The sequence below is a fragment of the Diceros bicornis genome, chromosome 28 (assembly GCF_020826845.1).
Source record: "Diceros bicornis minor isolate mBicDic1 chromosome 28, mDicBic1.mat.cur, whole genome shotgun sequence".
Lineage (NCBI taxonomy): Eukaryota > Metazoa > Chordata > Mammalia > Perissodactyla > Rhinocerotidae > Diceros > Diceros bicornis.
This window is the reverse complement of record NC_080767.1, coordinates 34,189,672-34,208,477: the sequence shown is the minus strand read 5'-3', so window position 1 is coordinate 34,208,477 and position 18,806 is coordinate 34,189,672. Positions and strand designations below refer to the sequence as shown.

The 18,806-nt window shown below is 38.5% G+C and overlaps 1 protein-coding gene across 3 annotated transcripts in view; it reads right to left on the bottom strand.

The window, feature by feature from the left end:
• PBX3 (PBX homeobox 3) overlaps positions 1-18,806 on the bottom strand; it is a 209,811-nt gene that overhangs the window by 23,718 nt on the left and 167,287 nt on the right. For all 3 annotated transcript variants that reach the window (XM_058524054.1, XM_058524056.1, XM_058524055.1), the window contains exons 4-5: positions 17,375-17,565; positions 10,875-11,010 (exon numbers count right to left, since the gene is read on the bottom strand). In XM_058524054.1, coding sequence (XP_058380037.1) covers positions 10,875-11,010; positions 17,375-17,565 — 327 coding nt within the window. The remainder of the gene's footprint in view (positions 1-10,874; positions 11,011-17,374; positions 17,566-18,806) is intronic.

The window sequence follows — 18,806 nt, the reverse complement described above, 5'->3', positions numbered from 1 at the left end:
ACCCTCTCAGCCCTGCAAAAGTGTCAAAAGCACTTGTTAACCTGTCAGCTTCTCAGTCACCCTCTCAGAACTGACAAATGACCCAGGGAAGAGTTGTTTCCCCTAGCCTTATTTTCTTCTTATCTGCAAGTACCCTAGGCAACACTATCCATTCCCAGGGCCTCAACTATGAACTTAAGTGGGTGACTCCCAAGCTACATCTTTAACCTTGACCTTTCTTCTAAGTCGTATTTCCAAACTGAACATTTCCCAACTGGGATACTGATGGCAATACAAACCTGGAATAACTATCATAAACCTTTTACCTCCCCTCCATCAAACTAGCATTTCCTCATGTGTTTCCTATATCAGCGAATAATATCAACCATCTTCAATTATCTAAGCTAAAACACTCAGCAATCTTCTATTACTCTTTCTTCCTCACATTGCTTACCCAACATCCAATTGTTTACCCAATCTCCAAGATATCAGTTCTACCTCCAAAATACTTTTCAAATCCACTTTTAGTGGCCTAATTTGAATCCTCACCACCTGTTTGCTGAATTATTCCAACAATAATCTCCTATGTACTCACTAGTCACTCTCATTCTAGTATTTTACCCTTTAAATTGATCTTACACATTGGTGCTTGATTTATCTTTCAGAAATCTAATTGTACCACCCCAATCCAGGAACTTTTATCTTCCTTATTTTATTTCATAGCATTTATTACCATGTGACATAATACATATATTTTATATATTATAATACTATATATTGGTATATATATACATTATAAATATGTATCAATTAATTATCCTCCCCTCCTTAGCATGTAAGCTCCACAAGGACAGAATCTCTGTTGTATTCATTGTCATGTGTAGCACAGTGACCAGAAACCACTAGTTGAATAGATAAATTAATTAATGTCAAACAAACAGCTAAACTGCTCAACCTTATAATTGCAGGCATAATTGCAGACATCTAAACATCATAATTGCAGACCTTCCCTAATCAGGCTCTAGCGTGACTTTCTACCTAAATCATTTCTTCAACAAATATTCATTGAGTGTCTATGTGCCGGACACTGTGCTAGGCGTTAAGAATACAGTGCTGAATAAGACCGCAGTCCCGTTCTACAATGGAATTCATGATCTATCAGGGGAAAAGCATCAAACAATTCACTATTTAGTTATAACTGTGGTTAAGTCCTATCAAGGAAAGGATAAGAAGTTATGAGAATATATACTGGAAGGAAGATATGAACTGGGAGTACAAGGAAAGCTTTCTTGCAGAACTGACATTTGAAGTGAGCTTTGAAAGAGTAGTAATTAATAAGATATTTATACGTGTGTGTAGGGGGGACAGTGTTAGACCATTCTAGGCAGGAGAAACAGCATAATAATAATTATTATTATATCTTCTCCTTACTCTTTGATAGGCACTCTGCTAGGTGCTTTACATATATTATCTCACTGAAACTCCCATAACCCTATGAAGTACATGCTATTTTTATCCAAATTACACATACGAGGAAATGAGGTACAGTGAGGTTAAATGACTTGCCCAAGGTCACAGAACTAACAAGTTGGGGGACTTTCCTAATCCTCTCAGTAGAAAGTAAACCCCTCCTTATACCTTATTCCAAAATGGCACTCACCTGTGCACTCCCTCAGGTAACTTTTGTATTCTGTCAGTAACATGTTTGTCTGTCTCCCCCAAGAAATTTGACACTTCTCAGGGAGAAAAAGCTTGTCTTATTTATCTTTGTTTGCCACAGTGCCAAACACAGTGCAAGGTCCATAGTAGGCACTCAATACCTGTTGAGTGAATTAGGAAAACAGCCAAAAAGCACGACAATTACCTTTGGCCAGATCAAATTAACTTATTCATACTGTTTGTAGCTTCTACTCTCAAAATCCATACTCGTTTTAGAAAAGTAATATACTCTCCACATAGGTGACAGAAGAGTCAGGAAAGGAGAAGAGAAGTCAAAAGATAAGGACAAAGGAAGCGCAAGAGCATCTCTGGAAAATGCAGATCTCCTGGGTGGGAATATCACAGCGTCAACATAAGCAGGAAGCCAGGAGGCTTGAACTTGGAGCCTGTTCTGATCTGGTGTCTTTGCTTTTCAGGCTACACTGTATATAATCTGCTCACTCCTCCCTGCTCTGGGCCCCAAGAGGCTGACCTATATGCCCTCAGGCTTCTGGCCAAAGGAAGTCACTGGTAGGAGATGAGAAAGGAGGAAAGTAAGGTCAGATATTTGTTCCTCTGACTCACTCACTATAATACTGCCTTTACTTAAGGTCTCAGTTACTGGCCTTCTGCACACAGCTTCTATGTCTTGGTTGGGGTCTAGAATCATTCCTCCATCTCTTCAGGCCAAGGGGTAGTAAGAGAACTAGGCATTGCTGGCATTATCCTTTGTGGTTTCCCTATACTCTGCCCACATTTCTGTAAACAGAACTCTCCTCAGATTATTTTAATTTCAGTGTGCCATCTGTTTTCTGCTGGGACCTTGACTGATATATTGGCCTATTGGTCTGACATGCCTCACAGAAGCGAGGCAATGGAAAGGTGAGATGCAATGATGAGGGACAGGCAGGAGGAGAGACCGATGAGAATATTCAAAGGGAAGAAATAGGCAAAAGAAGGTGAAGGGGAGAAAAACTGGAGGGACCATGATTCTGATTATGGCTTCTTCTAGGTACAGGAAAACTCAAAAAACACCACATCTAAGCTGGAAATAGTCTCTCCATCTTTAGTTGGGTATCACATCAAATGTGTTAGAGACTGTCTCAAAAAAGATTCCTGAACATATATATAATCCCTGACATCACCGGAGAAAGCTTTAGGCACCATGCTAACCATGGTGCTGATTGTTTGTAGAGAACGACAAGAAGAAAAAAATCACAGGCTTCCCTAATTTTCTTTAAATCTTGCAGATACACCTTATCTGTACTTGGTGTTACAGCATCCTCAAAGCTCCCATCTTTTTACAACCTACTCCTTTGTTCTTTGAACAGTGTTTAATGACATCCCATCTCCACTAGGACATACAATCAGAGCCTTTATAGAACAGAGGGTCTGTAGCCTTCTTTTAAGACATTGTGAAAGAACGACTTTAACAAAATAGCTGCCATCTTCCTTCAACTTGTCTCCAGTTCACCAATTGCATACTTACAGTGGAAACCTACTCTGCCTTCTGTCTACTGCCAAAGTAACTGAAAAGGCATTTATGGATAGCTGAAAAAGATACTCTAATTTGACAGTCATCTTTTTTCCTGCTTTAATTATTATTTTAACGGGCTTCTTCTTATTTTAATAGATTTTTTTTAATAAGGAAATCTTACTTACAAATTTTAATTAGCTTACTGAATATTCACTGCGTTGGAATAAGTAGTTTAATGAGTAAGGAGACCTCAGACTACTAACTAGCCTGGAGTCTCTAAAGCAGTTTAGGGGGAAATGATGCAGCCCCAGTGATAGAAGCCCAGGCCTCACAAACCAGGACTCTGCAGCCGGGGCCCCAGGGACAGAGGACTCACACTGCCTCTTGCAGGAAAAAAAGCAAAATCCAGTCTCTTCTTTTTTATCAAGAACCTCTGCGTAAGAACCTCCAGCTCACCCACTCATGAAGACTTGTGATTCTTGTCAAATCACTTAACTTCTCGGAACATCAGTCTCCTCATCTGGAGGGTCAGATAATTTTTTCCACACTAGACTGTTATAAAAGTGGGTCTTGTGCAGCACTTTAAAAGCTCTAAAATATGTTAGTTGAGTGAATGAATGAATGAATGAATCTTAATGCTGCCAATTAACCTCTCTACCATTTCAGGTTCTCATGTGTTTAAAACAAAAAATCAATCTTTTCTTTACAGTACATTTCAATTACAGTAGCAATGAAGAATAAGTTAACATTTTTCATTCTAAAAACACCAGCAGCTAAAGTAGGGCCAGAGTTATTTAAATTCAAAATTAGAATCAGGAGAACAATGGAGTTTTTGTGACTTGCTAACTTGAATAATCAATGCAAGTTAGCTCTATTCTAAAAAGTAAAAGCATATTAATATCTGCTCCACTAATTAAGAAAACGTGACAATTTAAGTATGATTCTCAGTGCTTATGACATTTGAAACAATTTCACCTTCTGTGAATTTTCAGGACGTTATGTAAAAGGGGAACTCCAGCTTTCTCAATCAAACCAAGACTTAAGAAATCAGAGATTTCAAACTCTGAGTTCAGCCTGCAATTCTATATTAAGGATATTTATATTTATAATATATTACCACAAATTAACGTAGGACTAATATAAAATTGTAAATTTCTCACTTACCTGTGCCTATTTATATATCATAACATATAGTAAAGTTAAAAAACTATAGTATATGTTAACTTAAAATGTCCAAAACCAAACTCTTGATCTTCCTCCTCAAATCCTTCTCCAACTCACTTAATGACAACTCCATCCTTCTACTGCTCAGGCCAAAAATGTTCAAGTCATCCTTGACTCTCTTTCTCTTACTCTCTTTCTCTTACAGCCTACATCTAAACTATCAATAAACCCTCTCGGCTGCACCTTACCAATTATCTGGCATCCAGTCACCTCTCGTCACCTCTACTACTAACATCCTGGTCCAAGCACCACCATCTTCTGCCTGGATTACTGCATGGCGTAACTGGTGTCTCTGCTTCCCCTTGCCTCCCACGGTCTTATGGTGATCCTGTTAAAACTTAAGTCAGATCATGTCACTCCTCAGTTTTCCATCCCACTCAGAGTAAAAGCCCAAGTCATTACCATGGTCTGTAAGGCCCCTGCACCATTTGGACCTCACAGTCTCTCTGACTTCATCTCCTACTACTTCCCCCACGGGCTCAGGCCACTTTTACCTCAGGGCCTTTGCACTTACTGTTCCCTCTGCCTGAAATGTTTTTCACCAATTAGCCACATGGCTTGCTCTTTCATCTCCTTCAATCTTTACCAAAAAGTATTTTCTCAAGAGGGGCTTTCTTTACCACCCTATTAAAAATTGCACCCTTTAACTCTCTATTCTCCTTCCCTCCTTTATTTTTCTCCATAACACCTATCACTTTCTAATTTATCATCTCATTTACTTATTTTATGTTTGTATCCTCCCAGGAAAATGTAAGCTCCAATGAGGACAGGTCTGTTGATGTTGTATAAGTAAACTTTTTAGTCAAGTAAAAAATATATATATATATACAAAAAAAGGTCACATGTCATAAGTATAGAGCTTGATGAATTTTCATAAAACAAACACACCCATGAAACCATAACTTAGATCAAGAAACATTCACCTTTCCAATTACTATTCTCCCAAGGGTAACATTATCCTGACTTCTAACACTAAGATTAATTTTGCCTGTTTTGGAACTTTTTAATAAATGGAATCATACACTAAGTGCCTGACTTCTTTCACTTAGAATTATGTAGTTACATACAGTCTAGTCCATTCATTCTCATTGCTATATAATATTCCAAACATACCACTTTTGTTTACCCATTTTCCTACTGATGGACATTTCCCTTATTTCTAGTTCGGCTATTATGAATACTGTTGCTAAGGATATTCTCACACACACCTTGTGGTGAACACATGTACACAGTTCCGTCAGGTAGGGCAGCGGGTTCTGCCTGTGAGGTGCACAGCGTCTCTTCCAGCCCTAGCACAGTGTCTGGCACATAAGAGGTATTACGGTAAATTTTTTGTTAACAAATAAATGCAAATATTCTTTTTAAAACGGTTATTTAGATTTAATAATTCACATAAGACTTCCTTGACTTATATATGTTGGTTGATAATGCATAAAATTAAATTAACCCCTGTGAATCTACCATTACACTTAATACACTATTAACAATACCACTGAAACTCCTTGAATATTCCTTCCTAATCCCATTCCACTTAACTGAATTTTTTTTATCATTCCCTTTCTTTTCTTTATATTTAACCATATATATGTGACCCCTAAATGAAACGCTATTTGCTTTGTTTTGAACTTTATAAAAATGGTATCACACGACACATATTCTGAAATTTGCATTTTTCAATCAATATTACGTTTCTAGGATGCACTCAAATTGATGTGTATAGCTGCGGATCATTCTTTTTTCACTGCTGGATGGTAATCCATTGTGGCATTACACCACAGTGGATTTATCCATTTCCCCAGTCAATGGACAATTGGCTTATTTCAAGTTTTTTGCCATTTCAAATAATGTCACTATGAATGCTCTTACACATCTCTTGACATACACAGATACGAAGTTACACATCTCTTGACATACACAGATACGAAGTTTTCCAGGCAATTTCACCTAGAGGTGAAATTATAGATCAAATGATATGTGTACGTTCAAATTTATAAGATAATGCCAACAGTTTTCCTAAGTGGCTATACCAATTACATTTCTACCAATAATATTTAAGGGTTTCTGCTATTGTATATTCTTGCCAACAACGTGCAGACTTGGTAGGGTCAGATTTAGGATTTTTTGCCAATCGAGGAAATGTAAAATGTTATTTCATTGTGGTTTTTAAATCTCATTTTCCTGATTACTAGTAACAAGTAGGATCTTGTCATACAATTGACCATTTATATTTCTTTCTCTATGAAATTCCTGTTTGTGTTTTTTGCTTATTTTTCAAACAGGTTTTTGTCTTTTCCTCATTAATTTATAGAGTTCCTGATATATTTTGGATTTTAATCCTCTTGTTTATACACTTACAAATATCTTCTTGCTGTTTAAGGGCTGTCTTCACATTTTAAAAAAGGTTTTATTTGAAAGAATTTCAAATTTGCAAAAATAAAAATAGTATAAAGAATATCTGTGTATGCCCTTTACCCAGATTTACCTGTTATTAACATTTTGCCCCACTTGTGTGCACTCATGCATGTGCATTCTCTCTGTGTATGTGTATGTGTATACAGTCATGTGCCATATAACGACGTTTCAGTCAATAACGGACGGCATGTTTGACAGTGGTCCTGTAGGTTTAGTTCCATATAACTTAGATATGTAGAAGGCTATACTATTTTATACTGTTTATATACACACATACACACATATACGTACATATATATACAAACACACACACACATTTTTTTTCTGAACCATTTGAGGGTAAGTTGTACACATCATGGCCTTTTACCCCTAAGTAAGTCAGTGGTTATTTCCTAAGACTAGAGATAGTCTCTTATATAACCATAGCATATTTTACAAATTACAATTAACTTTAGTAAATTTAACCCAATAATATCCTTTACGGCATTTCCCCCCCAGTACAGGATTCAGTCTCGGGTCAGGCATTGCATTTACCTGTCACGTCTCTTGAGCCTCTTTAACCTGAAACATTTCCATGGCCTTTCTTTGATATTTTTAAAGAATACTGCTCCCTCCTTGCCTTTTTTCCCTAATAGAACATTCCTCCTTTTGAATTTGTCTGATATTTTCTAGTGATTAGATTCAGGTTACATTCTTGGACGAAATGCTACACACAACGTCCATTGATCCATCTTTGGTGATATTGATTCTAATCACTTGGTCAAGGCTTTGTTCCCTTTCTCCACTCTATAATTGTCTTTTTTTTTTTTTTTTAATATCCCTAGCAACTAATAAAAGGCCTATGGAGAGATACTTTAAGACCATTTTCTTCGTCAAAATTTCCCCCTAGATTTAATACCTATTGATGATACTTGCCTGATTTAATCTTTACTAAAAATGGTTGTATCATGTTGATGTTTCACAGTCTTTATTAAATACTTTGATAAATGTTCTACCACTGAATTTATCAATCTTTTCCTTTGTTGCTTACATATTTTATGTCCTTTTTAAGAAATTCTTTCCTATGCTCCTTAAAGTACTAGAGATATTCCCTTACATTTTCTTCTGAAAGTTCCCTATTTATTCTTAATTATTAAGTATTTTAAGCAATAAAGAATCAGTTTCATATACTCTAAATCTAGCAAAAATAGTGTTGCTACAGTTGCCTATTTTTAGTGGGTTTCAGTTTTTTTAAGTTAGCTTTGTAATGAACAATTTCTGGATTCTAAATTTAATTGTATTTTAGTATGATATATATTTTAAACAATGTTTTTTTTCTTTATAAAGTAGTTAACCTGTCAGGTCTGGAACATTCTCTGCTTTTACTTCTAAACAACTTAAACAAAAGGGCACTAATTTATAAGGCTAGCAACTGATGTCTTTAATAGTTAAAAGGGTAAAATCAGTGTTTCCACTTCAGAGACGTGGGGAAAGGAGTTGCTGAGGGGAAATAAACTTTTTTAGGCTGGAAAAGGGTAAAAAGTGGAGGAAATTGTCAAAACCTTAAACTGATTGCTGAAATTCTGCATTTGAAAGACCGACCTGGGAGAAATAAGGTCAGAAAGTCACTTTTTAGACAGCGTAATATATCTATGTCCACATTATTTTTACCTCTCAAGCAATTACTAAAAAATTGTTAAAATCTAACAAAGCTATTTTTCTATAGAAAACAAGTGAAATGAACATAGTAATTAACTATTTTTTTAAAAAAACATTGATAAATGGGTTCCTATCCTATTTTAGAAGTAGGGCAGGTCCGGCCCCGTGGCTTAGTGGTTAAGTGCGTGTGCTCCGCTGCTGGCGGCCCAGGTTCGGATCCCGGGCACACACCAATGCACCGCTTCTCCCGCCATGCTGAGGCCACGTCCCACATGCAGCAACTAGAAGGATGTGCAGCTATGACATACAACTATCTACTGGGGCTTTGGGGGAAAAAAAAAAGAGAAGGATTGGCAATAGATGTTAGCTCAGAGCCAGTCTTCCTCAGCAAAAAGAGGAGGATTAGCACGGATGTTAGCTCAGGGCTGATCTTCTTCACAAAAAAAAAAAAAGAAGAAGAAGAAGTAGGGCAAAACCCCTCTACTTCAGAACATCAGAAGGAAACTTTTCTCTTACTTATTAAACAAGCATGTGTTAAAAGCAAGTCCTATATTACACACAGAATGCTAGTATCACAACTAATGAAAAACCAGGATTATATTGGTTTTCAAAAAATGTATAGAATCTGTGTTATTCTCCAATGGTGAATATGTTATAGAAGTAAAAAGAAAAGAAGAGAAAAAGAGCAGAAGCATGAAAATACTTTAATTAATTATTATTATTTTTTTTGTGTGAGGAAGATTAGCCCTGGGCTAACAACCGATGCCTATCCTCCTCTTTTTGCTGAGGAAAACTGGCCCTGGGCTAACATCCATGCCCATCTTCCTCTACTTTATATGGGATGCCACCACAGCATGGCTTGACAAGCGGTGCGTCGGTGCGCGCCTGGGATCCGAACCTGCGAACCCCGGGCCGCCAAAGCGGAGTGCACGCACCTAACCGCTGCGCCACAGGGCCGGCCCCAAAAACACTTTAATTTAAATTGGACCCACAAATATTTGAATTCTAAGTCAGAGAGCTGTTGTAAGAGCTGGAAAACCAGACTTGGCATCATCAGCTGGTGTTCAGTATGAGCCCAATCCTTTCACTAATGTTCAGGCGAAATGCACACACCAGAAAACACCCACTTGAAGTGAATACTTTTAATTTCATCTTCTCTGTCCGACCCAGCATATTATACTGTTCCTTAGTATTTCAAGTGGCAGTGAGTACCGTATAGTAATGTGTTATATGTCTTCATAAGCTGGTAACCCAAATGAATTCCATTCCATCTCAAAATGAGCAAAAGGAATCAAGATATACCACTATTTCATAAGAGAATGACAATACCTCTTAAATGAAATCTTAAATGTCAAAACTTAAATCTACATTTGATCTAGAGGTTCTAGGGAAAGCAACGCCAAAACAGGAGCTGGAAATCATCTTAACCCAGACCCTTTTCCCTTAAATAACGATGGCCAAAGGACTGATATGAAACGTTCATTGAAATCTGAAGGGGATCTTTCGTATCTTGGACTTCAGATGTACAGAAGGAGTATTTATTTGGAACCTACTTTAAAATTTATGTAACATGTGACCTCTAGGGAACAGTGAAATTTCTGCCAAGGGTCAGCTTTTCCTTAAGTTCCACTGCAAGAACTGGTTGGAAACTATCGCATTTTCATGCTATAAAGAACTGCTATTCAAATGACAATCTATAAACAACAATATGAGGATTTAAATAAAATTGTATTTTAGAGCTAGTGCCAATAGGATATACTTATGTTTTAAGGGGGTACAGTTGTTCATTTATTTGTCTCCAATCCTCAGTCCAAATACCAGTCTATCCACCTAAAACTAAATGTATTTTTGTTAGAAGATGACAGGTAACTTCAGGGCCACAATTTACTACAAACAGATGTTTAAAACAAAAAATGGTGACAGGCATGAACTTAATTCTTCTGTTTAATGGATAATAAGGAAGCAAAGAAATCCTTGGGACCCAAATATCACAGCATGGTTACCAAGAAAAGACTTGGTGAATTCATCAAAGCTTTCACCAAAGAGTTATATTGAATTTCCTTTCAGCAACAAATAAATTGGTTTCTCACTGGTAGAAGCATAGGTCAGCCATCTAAATCGAGGAAAGCAGGACTACATGCTATTTACTGAAGAGTCACTTAAGTGTAAACCGCGTCTCTCCCCCCGGCAAGCTTACATCCTCTCTACAGGACATTTACACCAGGGCAGCAGGTGATTATCTTGATTTCTTGACACTTAGGATTAAAAAAAAATTATCTAAGCTTTAAAAGCTTGCATAAAAATGTGGGAATATCTATATTTTCTTTATATCTTCTTTGATGATGGAACATTTGGATATGAAATTTGATGAGAATGTCCCGAAGAAGGAATAGGATTCCTATATCAATGGGGAAACAAGACAGACCCCCATGGAGTCCTCTCTCACCTGTGACACTGTGATGCTGCATTTCTTGGCCAGCTCCTCTTTGGCTTCTTCACTGGGGTAGGGGTTGCTGAGGTGTGAGTAAAAATATTCATTCAAGATTTCTGTGGCCTGTTTACTGAAGTTACGCCTTTTTCGTCTATGACAAGAACCAAAAAGAGAATTATAGTTATAATTAGCATTAATCAAAGAGGGGTATATTAATTAGGATCATACAAAAAAATTAGATTTCTATTTTTAAACATTCTTAGGGTCTAATTTATCACTATGATATTGTAAATTATGCTCTCGGCATCCTCCAAAGCACTATCTAACTCATCTTAAGATGTAAGATCATTAAGAAAAATATTAGAATGTGAAGCACAATTAACTTCATTCTTTTATTTATTAAACAAATATTTATTGAGGATCAAATGTGTTCTAGGTTCTCAATGAAGATCCAGTAGGAACAAAACAGATAAGGCCTACCAGAGAGCTGACAAGGGAGAGAACAGAAACATAGGGGAAAGAAAGACATTCGACAAGTATCACAGAAATAACTACAAATGATGGTGATCATATCAAGTATCATAAAGGAAAAGTATAAGGTATAATGAAAGTGTATAAGAAGGAAACCTAACATAGATTATGGAATCAGGAAACCTTTCCTCGAAGGAGTGATATTTAATCTTGAGACCTGGAGAATGTGTAGGAGTTAGACAAAGAGTAGAGGGGAAGAGGAATGAGCAGAGGAAATAGTCCTAAAACAGAAAGAGCCTGGAAAATCCAAAGGGCTAGAGGAGGCTGGAGCACAGTAAAAACCAGGGAATGTGTGAGATGAGTCTGGAAGGATGGGCAGGCGCAAGATTACACAGGGTTAGTGGGCCCCATAAGAATTTTTGGATTTTATTTTAAGTGCAACAGGAAGCTATTAAAGGCTTTAAGTTTTATGTTTTAAAAAGATCGTTCTGACTGCTGAGAATAGTTGGAAGACAGCGTGAAAGGAAATGTAGAGATATTTAAGGAGACAACTGCAATGGTCAAAGCGAGAGATGATGGTAACCTGGCACAGGGTGAGAATAATGGAAACAAAAGATTCAAGACCTACTTGAAAGGTAAAAGCAACAGAATTTGATGATGGATTGAACAGGGGGAGTGGGTGGGGAAGACCGAGAAGGAAGGTAAGGAAGAAGTACATCAGGATTTCTAGATTTTTTCTGCTTAAGCAACTGCCTGGACTGAGGTATGATTTGCTCACAAGTGAAAGAGCAGGGGAGGGGCCGGCCCGGTGGCGCAAGCAGTGAAGAGCGCGCTCTGCTGTGGCGGCCCAGGGTTCACCGGCTCGGATCCCCGGCGCACACCGACTCACCGCTTGTCAGGCCATGCTGTGGCGGCGTCCCATATAAAGTGGAGGAAGATGGGAATGGATGTTAGCCCAGGGCCAGTCTTCCTCAGCAAAAAAGAGGAGGGTTGGCAGATGGTAGCTCAGGGCCGATCTTCCTCACAAAAAAAAAGAGTAGGGGAGGAAAAATTTTTGTTTTTACTGGAAGGTGGGTGGCAGACTGTCAGAAGATCAAGTATTTATTAACAATTTATTTCAAGTAGCAAAAATATCATTTATATTTGGGCTTTGTTATGAAGATTTTAAAGAACTGCAGCCTGCAAATTGGCATTTGTCAGACTTCACTTTAGATTCCCCAGTAACTGGAAAATACTTTCCCCAAATAATTCTCTTAATGCTGTCTTCCAAATAATCTTAACAATATTCTCAATTGTGATATCCTACATTTAGGAAAGACAGAGTCAGCAGGCAGTTGTAAATGTGTATACCCTATGAGAGTCTTCTAGTTAAAATGATGTCACTAACATGGCAGGTTAAGGATGTGATCTATGTCTCAACATTAAGGGAGAGTCAAGGGAGCAAGAAATCTAGGTCTGATCAAAACATCTCAGGTTATGAGTCCCGAAATTTCTTAATTTCAATAATTTTTTGGAAGGTTAAACCATTGTTTCCTGAGCGATGAAGGAGAGATTCAAGATCTATTTGGGGATTAAAAGCAACAGGATTTGATGATGAATTGCATGGGGGAGGTGCTGAGGGAAGGAAGGGAAGGAAGAGAAATACATGCAATTAGCATGTTTGCGGGAGTCCTGCATCGCTTGAAAAGAAAAACAAAGCTCTGACCTGGGGGCATTCTGAAGAGGCACACTGATGAGCAGCTGCGTGGGTGAGTAGGGTGGAAAGATCTAGCATAGATACTCAAACTGTCAAACCTATAGATAATTACCTGGCCCACAGATAATGTTTGTTGAGACCACACAATAATGACCTGCTCATAAAAATCTAGGTTTCTGGCTTCTTATGAAAAATTGGAAGATAAACCACATCAGGTCCACATTCTCAGAAGGCAGCCACAGGCTAACGCTGAGTGATGGCTGTCCCCTCAGATACATACCCATCTGCTCTAATCCTCACGGCCCCTCACCCAGCCACGCTCAATTCCATTATACACAAGCATGTGAGTTTGTGACTCTCAGTCTAAAACAGAGGGTCCAGTAGCGAGACTCCAGGGCACACTGGCGTGGAGGACACAAGGGCATTTCTTTGGGAAATGAGGACTTATGAAAGGAGGAATGAGCAGAAACATACCTTGGAAAGCAAAGATAAGTCTGGCTCACTTATCGATTTTGCCTAGGAGTAATTTTAGCAAACTTTGAAAAACCTCAGGGAACAAATTTATGGGCAGAACAGAACACCTCACCCCAGACATTCTGGCTGTGTCCAAACTATAGCACTTCTGCTAGAAGAGCAGAAGGACCTATACAAATTTATTCTTAAATGTTTTGCACTGGTACATGCTTCAGCTTGTGCAATTACCAAGAAAATGTAAGCATGGCCTTACAAAAAGCAGAGAAGCAAGGGAATCATATATCTGAATATGTTTGCCTAGAGCAGAAGAACCTTGCCTTCTCAGTGCAGAGGGCTTGCTAAGAGGCGCTACAAGAACAGATGGAACCAAAGCTCAGTATTTGCATTCACTTGAAGGCATAAGAGAGAACTCAGTCTTATACTTTATTTATTTTTTAGAAAAATATTCTTTAGAAAATGCTCATTAAGCATTTCCCCTAAGTTTCATTCCCCTCCAGGGTTCACCGCACTCTAAATGGCTGTGCCTCAGGCCAGTGTGCAGTGGCGCAGCAGTCCCAGGGCTGTGTGCCATCAGCGTCACAACATCGCTAACAGCAACCTCTGTGGGAGAAGGGACTCTGCTCCAAGCTCTGCCACCTTCTCATTTCTGGCTCTGCTCACTCTGGCTTGTTCACATACTTTCTCTTCTTGGAAGAAAAATAAATCATTTAGAGGTATACATTATGAATGCAGTTATGTAAAAAAATAAGCACCCATGTTGACAAGAAAGGGAAAGTATCAGCAAAAACAAGGATAGCAGTTGTGTTAGGAAGGATTCCTTTCTAAAGGAAGGACTTTTAAATATCTTTGTTACATAATTATTTTCACTAAAATGCTCAAAGTTGAAAAACAATTTAAAAATATTTTTTGTTTTCTGATGCTACCTCAACTCTTCGATTTGAGCTATTAAAAGTATTAAGTGGAAATACTCATTCATCTGGTTAGTCAAATTATATTTTGCAGCCCATTATGTGTAAGACACTTGCTGGATCGTGAGGAATGTAACATGTGAGACTTGGCTGTTGCTTTCAGTGACAATGTGACTTACTAGGGAAGAGAGAAATGTTCTCGAAAAGCTACAATAGAGGCAGTCTGAACGAAGTTTGGTCTGAAGAACTGTATAAACATAGCGTCAGTGTCGAAGAAAAGGCAAGGACCAGTCCAGTGGAGCGATTGAAGTGGTCTTCTAAAAAGCGAGCATGTAGGTCGGGCCTGGAAGGATGAACAAGGTCTCACTAAATTAACACACATGAGCACTGGCTCCTTTCCAGGCTCCGTGCTGGACACCCTCACAGATGACAACTCATTACTGGTGACCAAGCTGGGGAAAGACTGGGGGAACAGAGTCTGCTGTTGAGGGTGGGAGTGAGGAGTCGGGGTGGTGGCAGAAGAAGTCGTTAGGCAGAGGGGAAGGAAGAAAGCTACTCAGAGGAAACAGACAAGACCAAGAGGTGTTTCATTTTGGATTAAACACAGGAAAGAACAATTCAGTGATATAATAGGAGCACTAAAAATGTTCCGACTTTGATCTCATAATTCCGTTTCTGAGAATTAATCCTTAGGAAATAATTCTAAAGATAAAAAGGTTTAATGCATAAAGATTTTCACTGAAACACTAGTTTCAACAGAGATCTGTCTAAGTACCCTCTCTCCATCATTTTCTCTCCCCTTAACTTGCTGTCTTTATCTCCACAGCACTTATCACCCTATTACATTTCATTACCTTAGTGAATAGAATACTATAGCATATTTGTTTACTTGTTTATTTTGTTTCCCCAAGTAGAATGTAAGCTCAACTGGGGCAAGTATGTGAACCTTGTTTAACTTTATACTCTCAGCACAAATAAATATTTGTGGGAGGAAGGAAGAAAGGAAGGAAGGAAGGAAAAAGCCATAATGGAAATTAATCAAGACAAATTAAATGCTCAAAAATGAAGGAATGGTTAAGTAAATTACTTATCATATATCCATTTGGTAGACCTCAACCATTAAAACATTATTTAAAACTGGAGCTTATACTATATGAAAAATGTTTACCTATTCATAGCAAATTTTTTAAAAAAGGAAACCAAATCATGCATACTGTACCATCACAAGAATATTAAAAAAAAAAAAAAGCCCTCAAATCAAAAGGAAATGTACTAAAATATTTACAGTGTTTTTTTTTCTTTAGGTAGTAAAAATGTGGTTGTCTTTTATTCCTTGCCTTTCTATTCTATATTTTTTCCAAATTTTCCATAGTGAGCTTGGTATTTTTAAAATAGGAAATAAATAAAATTTAAAAAAATCTTAACAACAGAATAGTAATGCAGGCAGGGCCAGGTCATTTAAGGCCTTAAATGCCAAGTTAGAGTGTTGATGTGAGTTATTCAGCACTGCAAAGCTACTTTGGTTTTTAAGCAAAGCAATTAAGGCATCACAGTGATGCTATAGAAACAGAAAAGGGATATGGAGGATGGGAGGGAGGGGAGTAAGACTGGAGACAGGGAGACTAGCAGGAGGGTACCATGCTAGTCCAGGTACAAAAGGATGAACATGAACTGAGCAGTGCAAGTAAGAAGGAGAGTAAGAGACATGTTGAAAATGAAGCACTGGCCAGTCCTAGTGACTAATTCAGCGTGGAGGAAGAAGGAACCAAAGGTAACCCATCACTTTGCTTCACTAGGAGAAGGGTAGTATAATTAGGTGGCACATTTCCTTTTCTTTTGTTTTTTTTTTTGTGAGGAAGATCGGCCCTGAGCTAACATCCGATGCCAATCCTCCTCTTTTTGCTGAGGAAGATTGGTCCTGGGCTAACATCTGTGCCCATCTTCCTCTACTTTATATGGGACACCGCCACAGCATGGCTTGACAAACAGTGCGTCGGTGCGCGCCCGGGATCCGAACCTGCAAACCCAGGCCACCGAAGCGGAGCACGGGCACTTAACCGCTGTGCCACCAGGCTGGCCCCAGGTGGCATGTTTCTTTATTTGGCTCTAAGAAGAGCTTTGGCGTGATGACCATTCCATACACCTTGTTTTCCAGTTGAGAAGCTACCTTAGTTACTTTCTCCCACATTGTAAAATTTGGATGGTAATGATCACCTCTGTCAGGTTCCAAGGGAGAAAAAGCAAAACAAAATAGAAACTCCCTTTGAAAGCTGAAGATTGATCCCAACCTTTAGCAGTGCCCAAGAGGCATTCCTGCAGAGGCAGCATAGAGGAGGAACTTGACAATTCTTCTGTTGTGTCACCCAGTAGGTCAAACACACCATGTGCAATTTATTACCTAACTCCTAGGAAACTTGGTGAAAGCTTCAGATAAAAGGGAAATTTTCATCCTTACAGGAGAAACTGATAAGCTTTCTTACTTGACTTGGAAAAACAGAGTTTGGGGTTTTGTGGTAACTGCTTTAACTAAAATACCACTTCCTTTTTAGGAGTATCTCCAAGTATTTTCTTATAATGTGCACAAGCAATGTAACATCAAGAAATTCTTAGAAAACAAACTTTTGTTAAAACAGAGTCACATACTGAAAGTTATCTTTATAAAGTTATCCTTAAAAACACTTTTTAGCATCAGAGTTGAAGGACTACATATTCCCAAGTCATTAGTAGCAGCACTAATCCATTTCCTGAGTCACCAAATTGGCAGCTAATAGCACTACCACTCCCAGACAAGAAGAGGCTTGACAGCAGGCACCATGAGGTGAATTACCTGTGCATTGTAGAGAAGAGCTCTCATAGCTAGATTAAAAACGAATCTAAGACCAACTGGGCCAATTTTACAGAAAATAATATACAAGGAGTGAAAAGGAAAAAAAAAAGCCATGCAATAGATTTGTGGCCTCACATACCTGGCATCAAGGAACCTTGATCTTAAAATCATAACTGCTTCACAAGTGCTTTGTTTGAGCTGCATCTGAATGGAACTAAATTTTCGATGGATGATGCCCACCATTCTTTCAATCTCTTTTGGGGAAATGGGACGTGTTCTACTCTGCTCTCGGAGAAGGTTCATCACATGTGTGGTGAATTCATTACATGCCTGTAAGGGGGAAAAAAATCACTCCTTAGGAATGTGGTATTTTATATTATCACACCCAGACATTAACTCATCTGAATTTCCACCTCATTTGCAATTGCCAATGGCATTCTGCAGTGTGGACAGGGTAAAATGAAAACTAAGACACTTGTGAAATGGCAGTGGTAGTTAGATGGGGCAGCAAGAATTCTGAAACTAAGGATGGCCAGACATGCAAGGGAGACATAGCACTCAATTGCCCTTCCCACCCACCCTTGTCCCAGTTCCAAAATAAGGTTTTCCCATTGAAGGATGCTCTCTACCAACTCCTATATATAAGTATAAATGTACGTTAATTTTTAATACTAAGCACCTCATTTTCTCTGGGGTTTTACATTTATTCAACAAATGTTTACCGAAGGACTACGAAGTTCAAAGTCTTCCAAGTGCTATTATGGGACAGAGAAATGAGCAAGATGTGGACCTGGCCTTCAGTGCGATAAAACACATAAAAAACTAAATCTCAAACAAGGCAAAGAGTCACAAGAAAATATGAATAAGTGCTTCCTAAGTTCCCAGAAGGCAGTAGTTTCATCTGGAGGCAAAGATCACACAAGGCTTCCTGGAAGAAGGGACATTTGGGCTCTAAAGAATAGGCAGGATTTTTGAAAGATGGATAAAGATGGAAGTCAGGAGGAATTCCAGGCACAAGAAAAACCCTGGAAATAATGGTATGTAGCAAGTTCGGAGGAATAGAGAGAATATGTAGAGGTGAAGAGGAGATTCAGGTTTGTGTTAGCATGAGAAGGGCCTTGGATGCCAAGCATGCCAAGGTCCTAGTATAATCTAGCTGTGGTGTGGGCCCTATTAGTGAATATGAGCCACATCTGGAAGATGGGGACAGCAGCTGACTCTTCAGGGGAGGGGCAGCAGGAAAATAAGGATCAGATTTGGGTCTCAAACTTTTTAGTTCACAGTCCTCAGCCCCTGTTCTCTTTCAGTTCACCTATATTCTTCTAGATCTACAAAACCACGTAACTGGAAATCCAGCACTGTCTTGGTAAATAAAGCATCAGTCTACACCCCTGAATAAAAAGAACATGTTCTGGCATTTTCGTTAAAAAGGCAAGATGGGAGATTCTGCGTGTTACTGCATGGATGCCCCTGGTAGGGCAGGCAGACAGAACCATCATTGATCACGGCAAGACACATTTTGAAGCTATAATAACGTCCACTTCCCTAAAGATATCCTGAACACTGCTCAC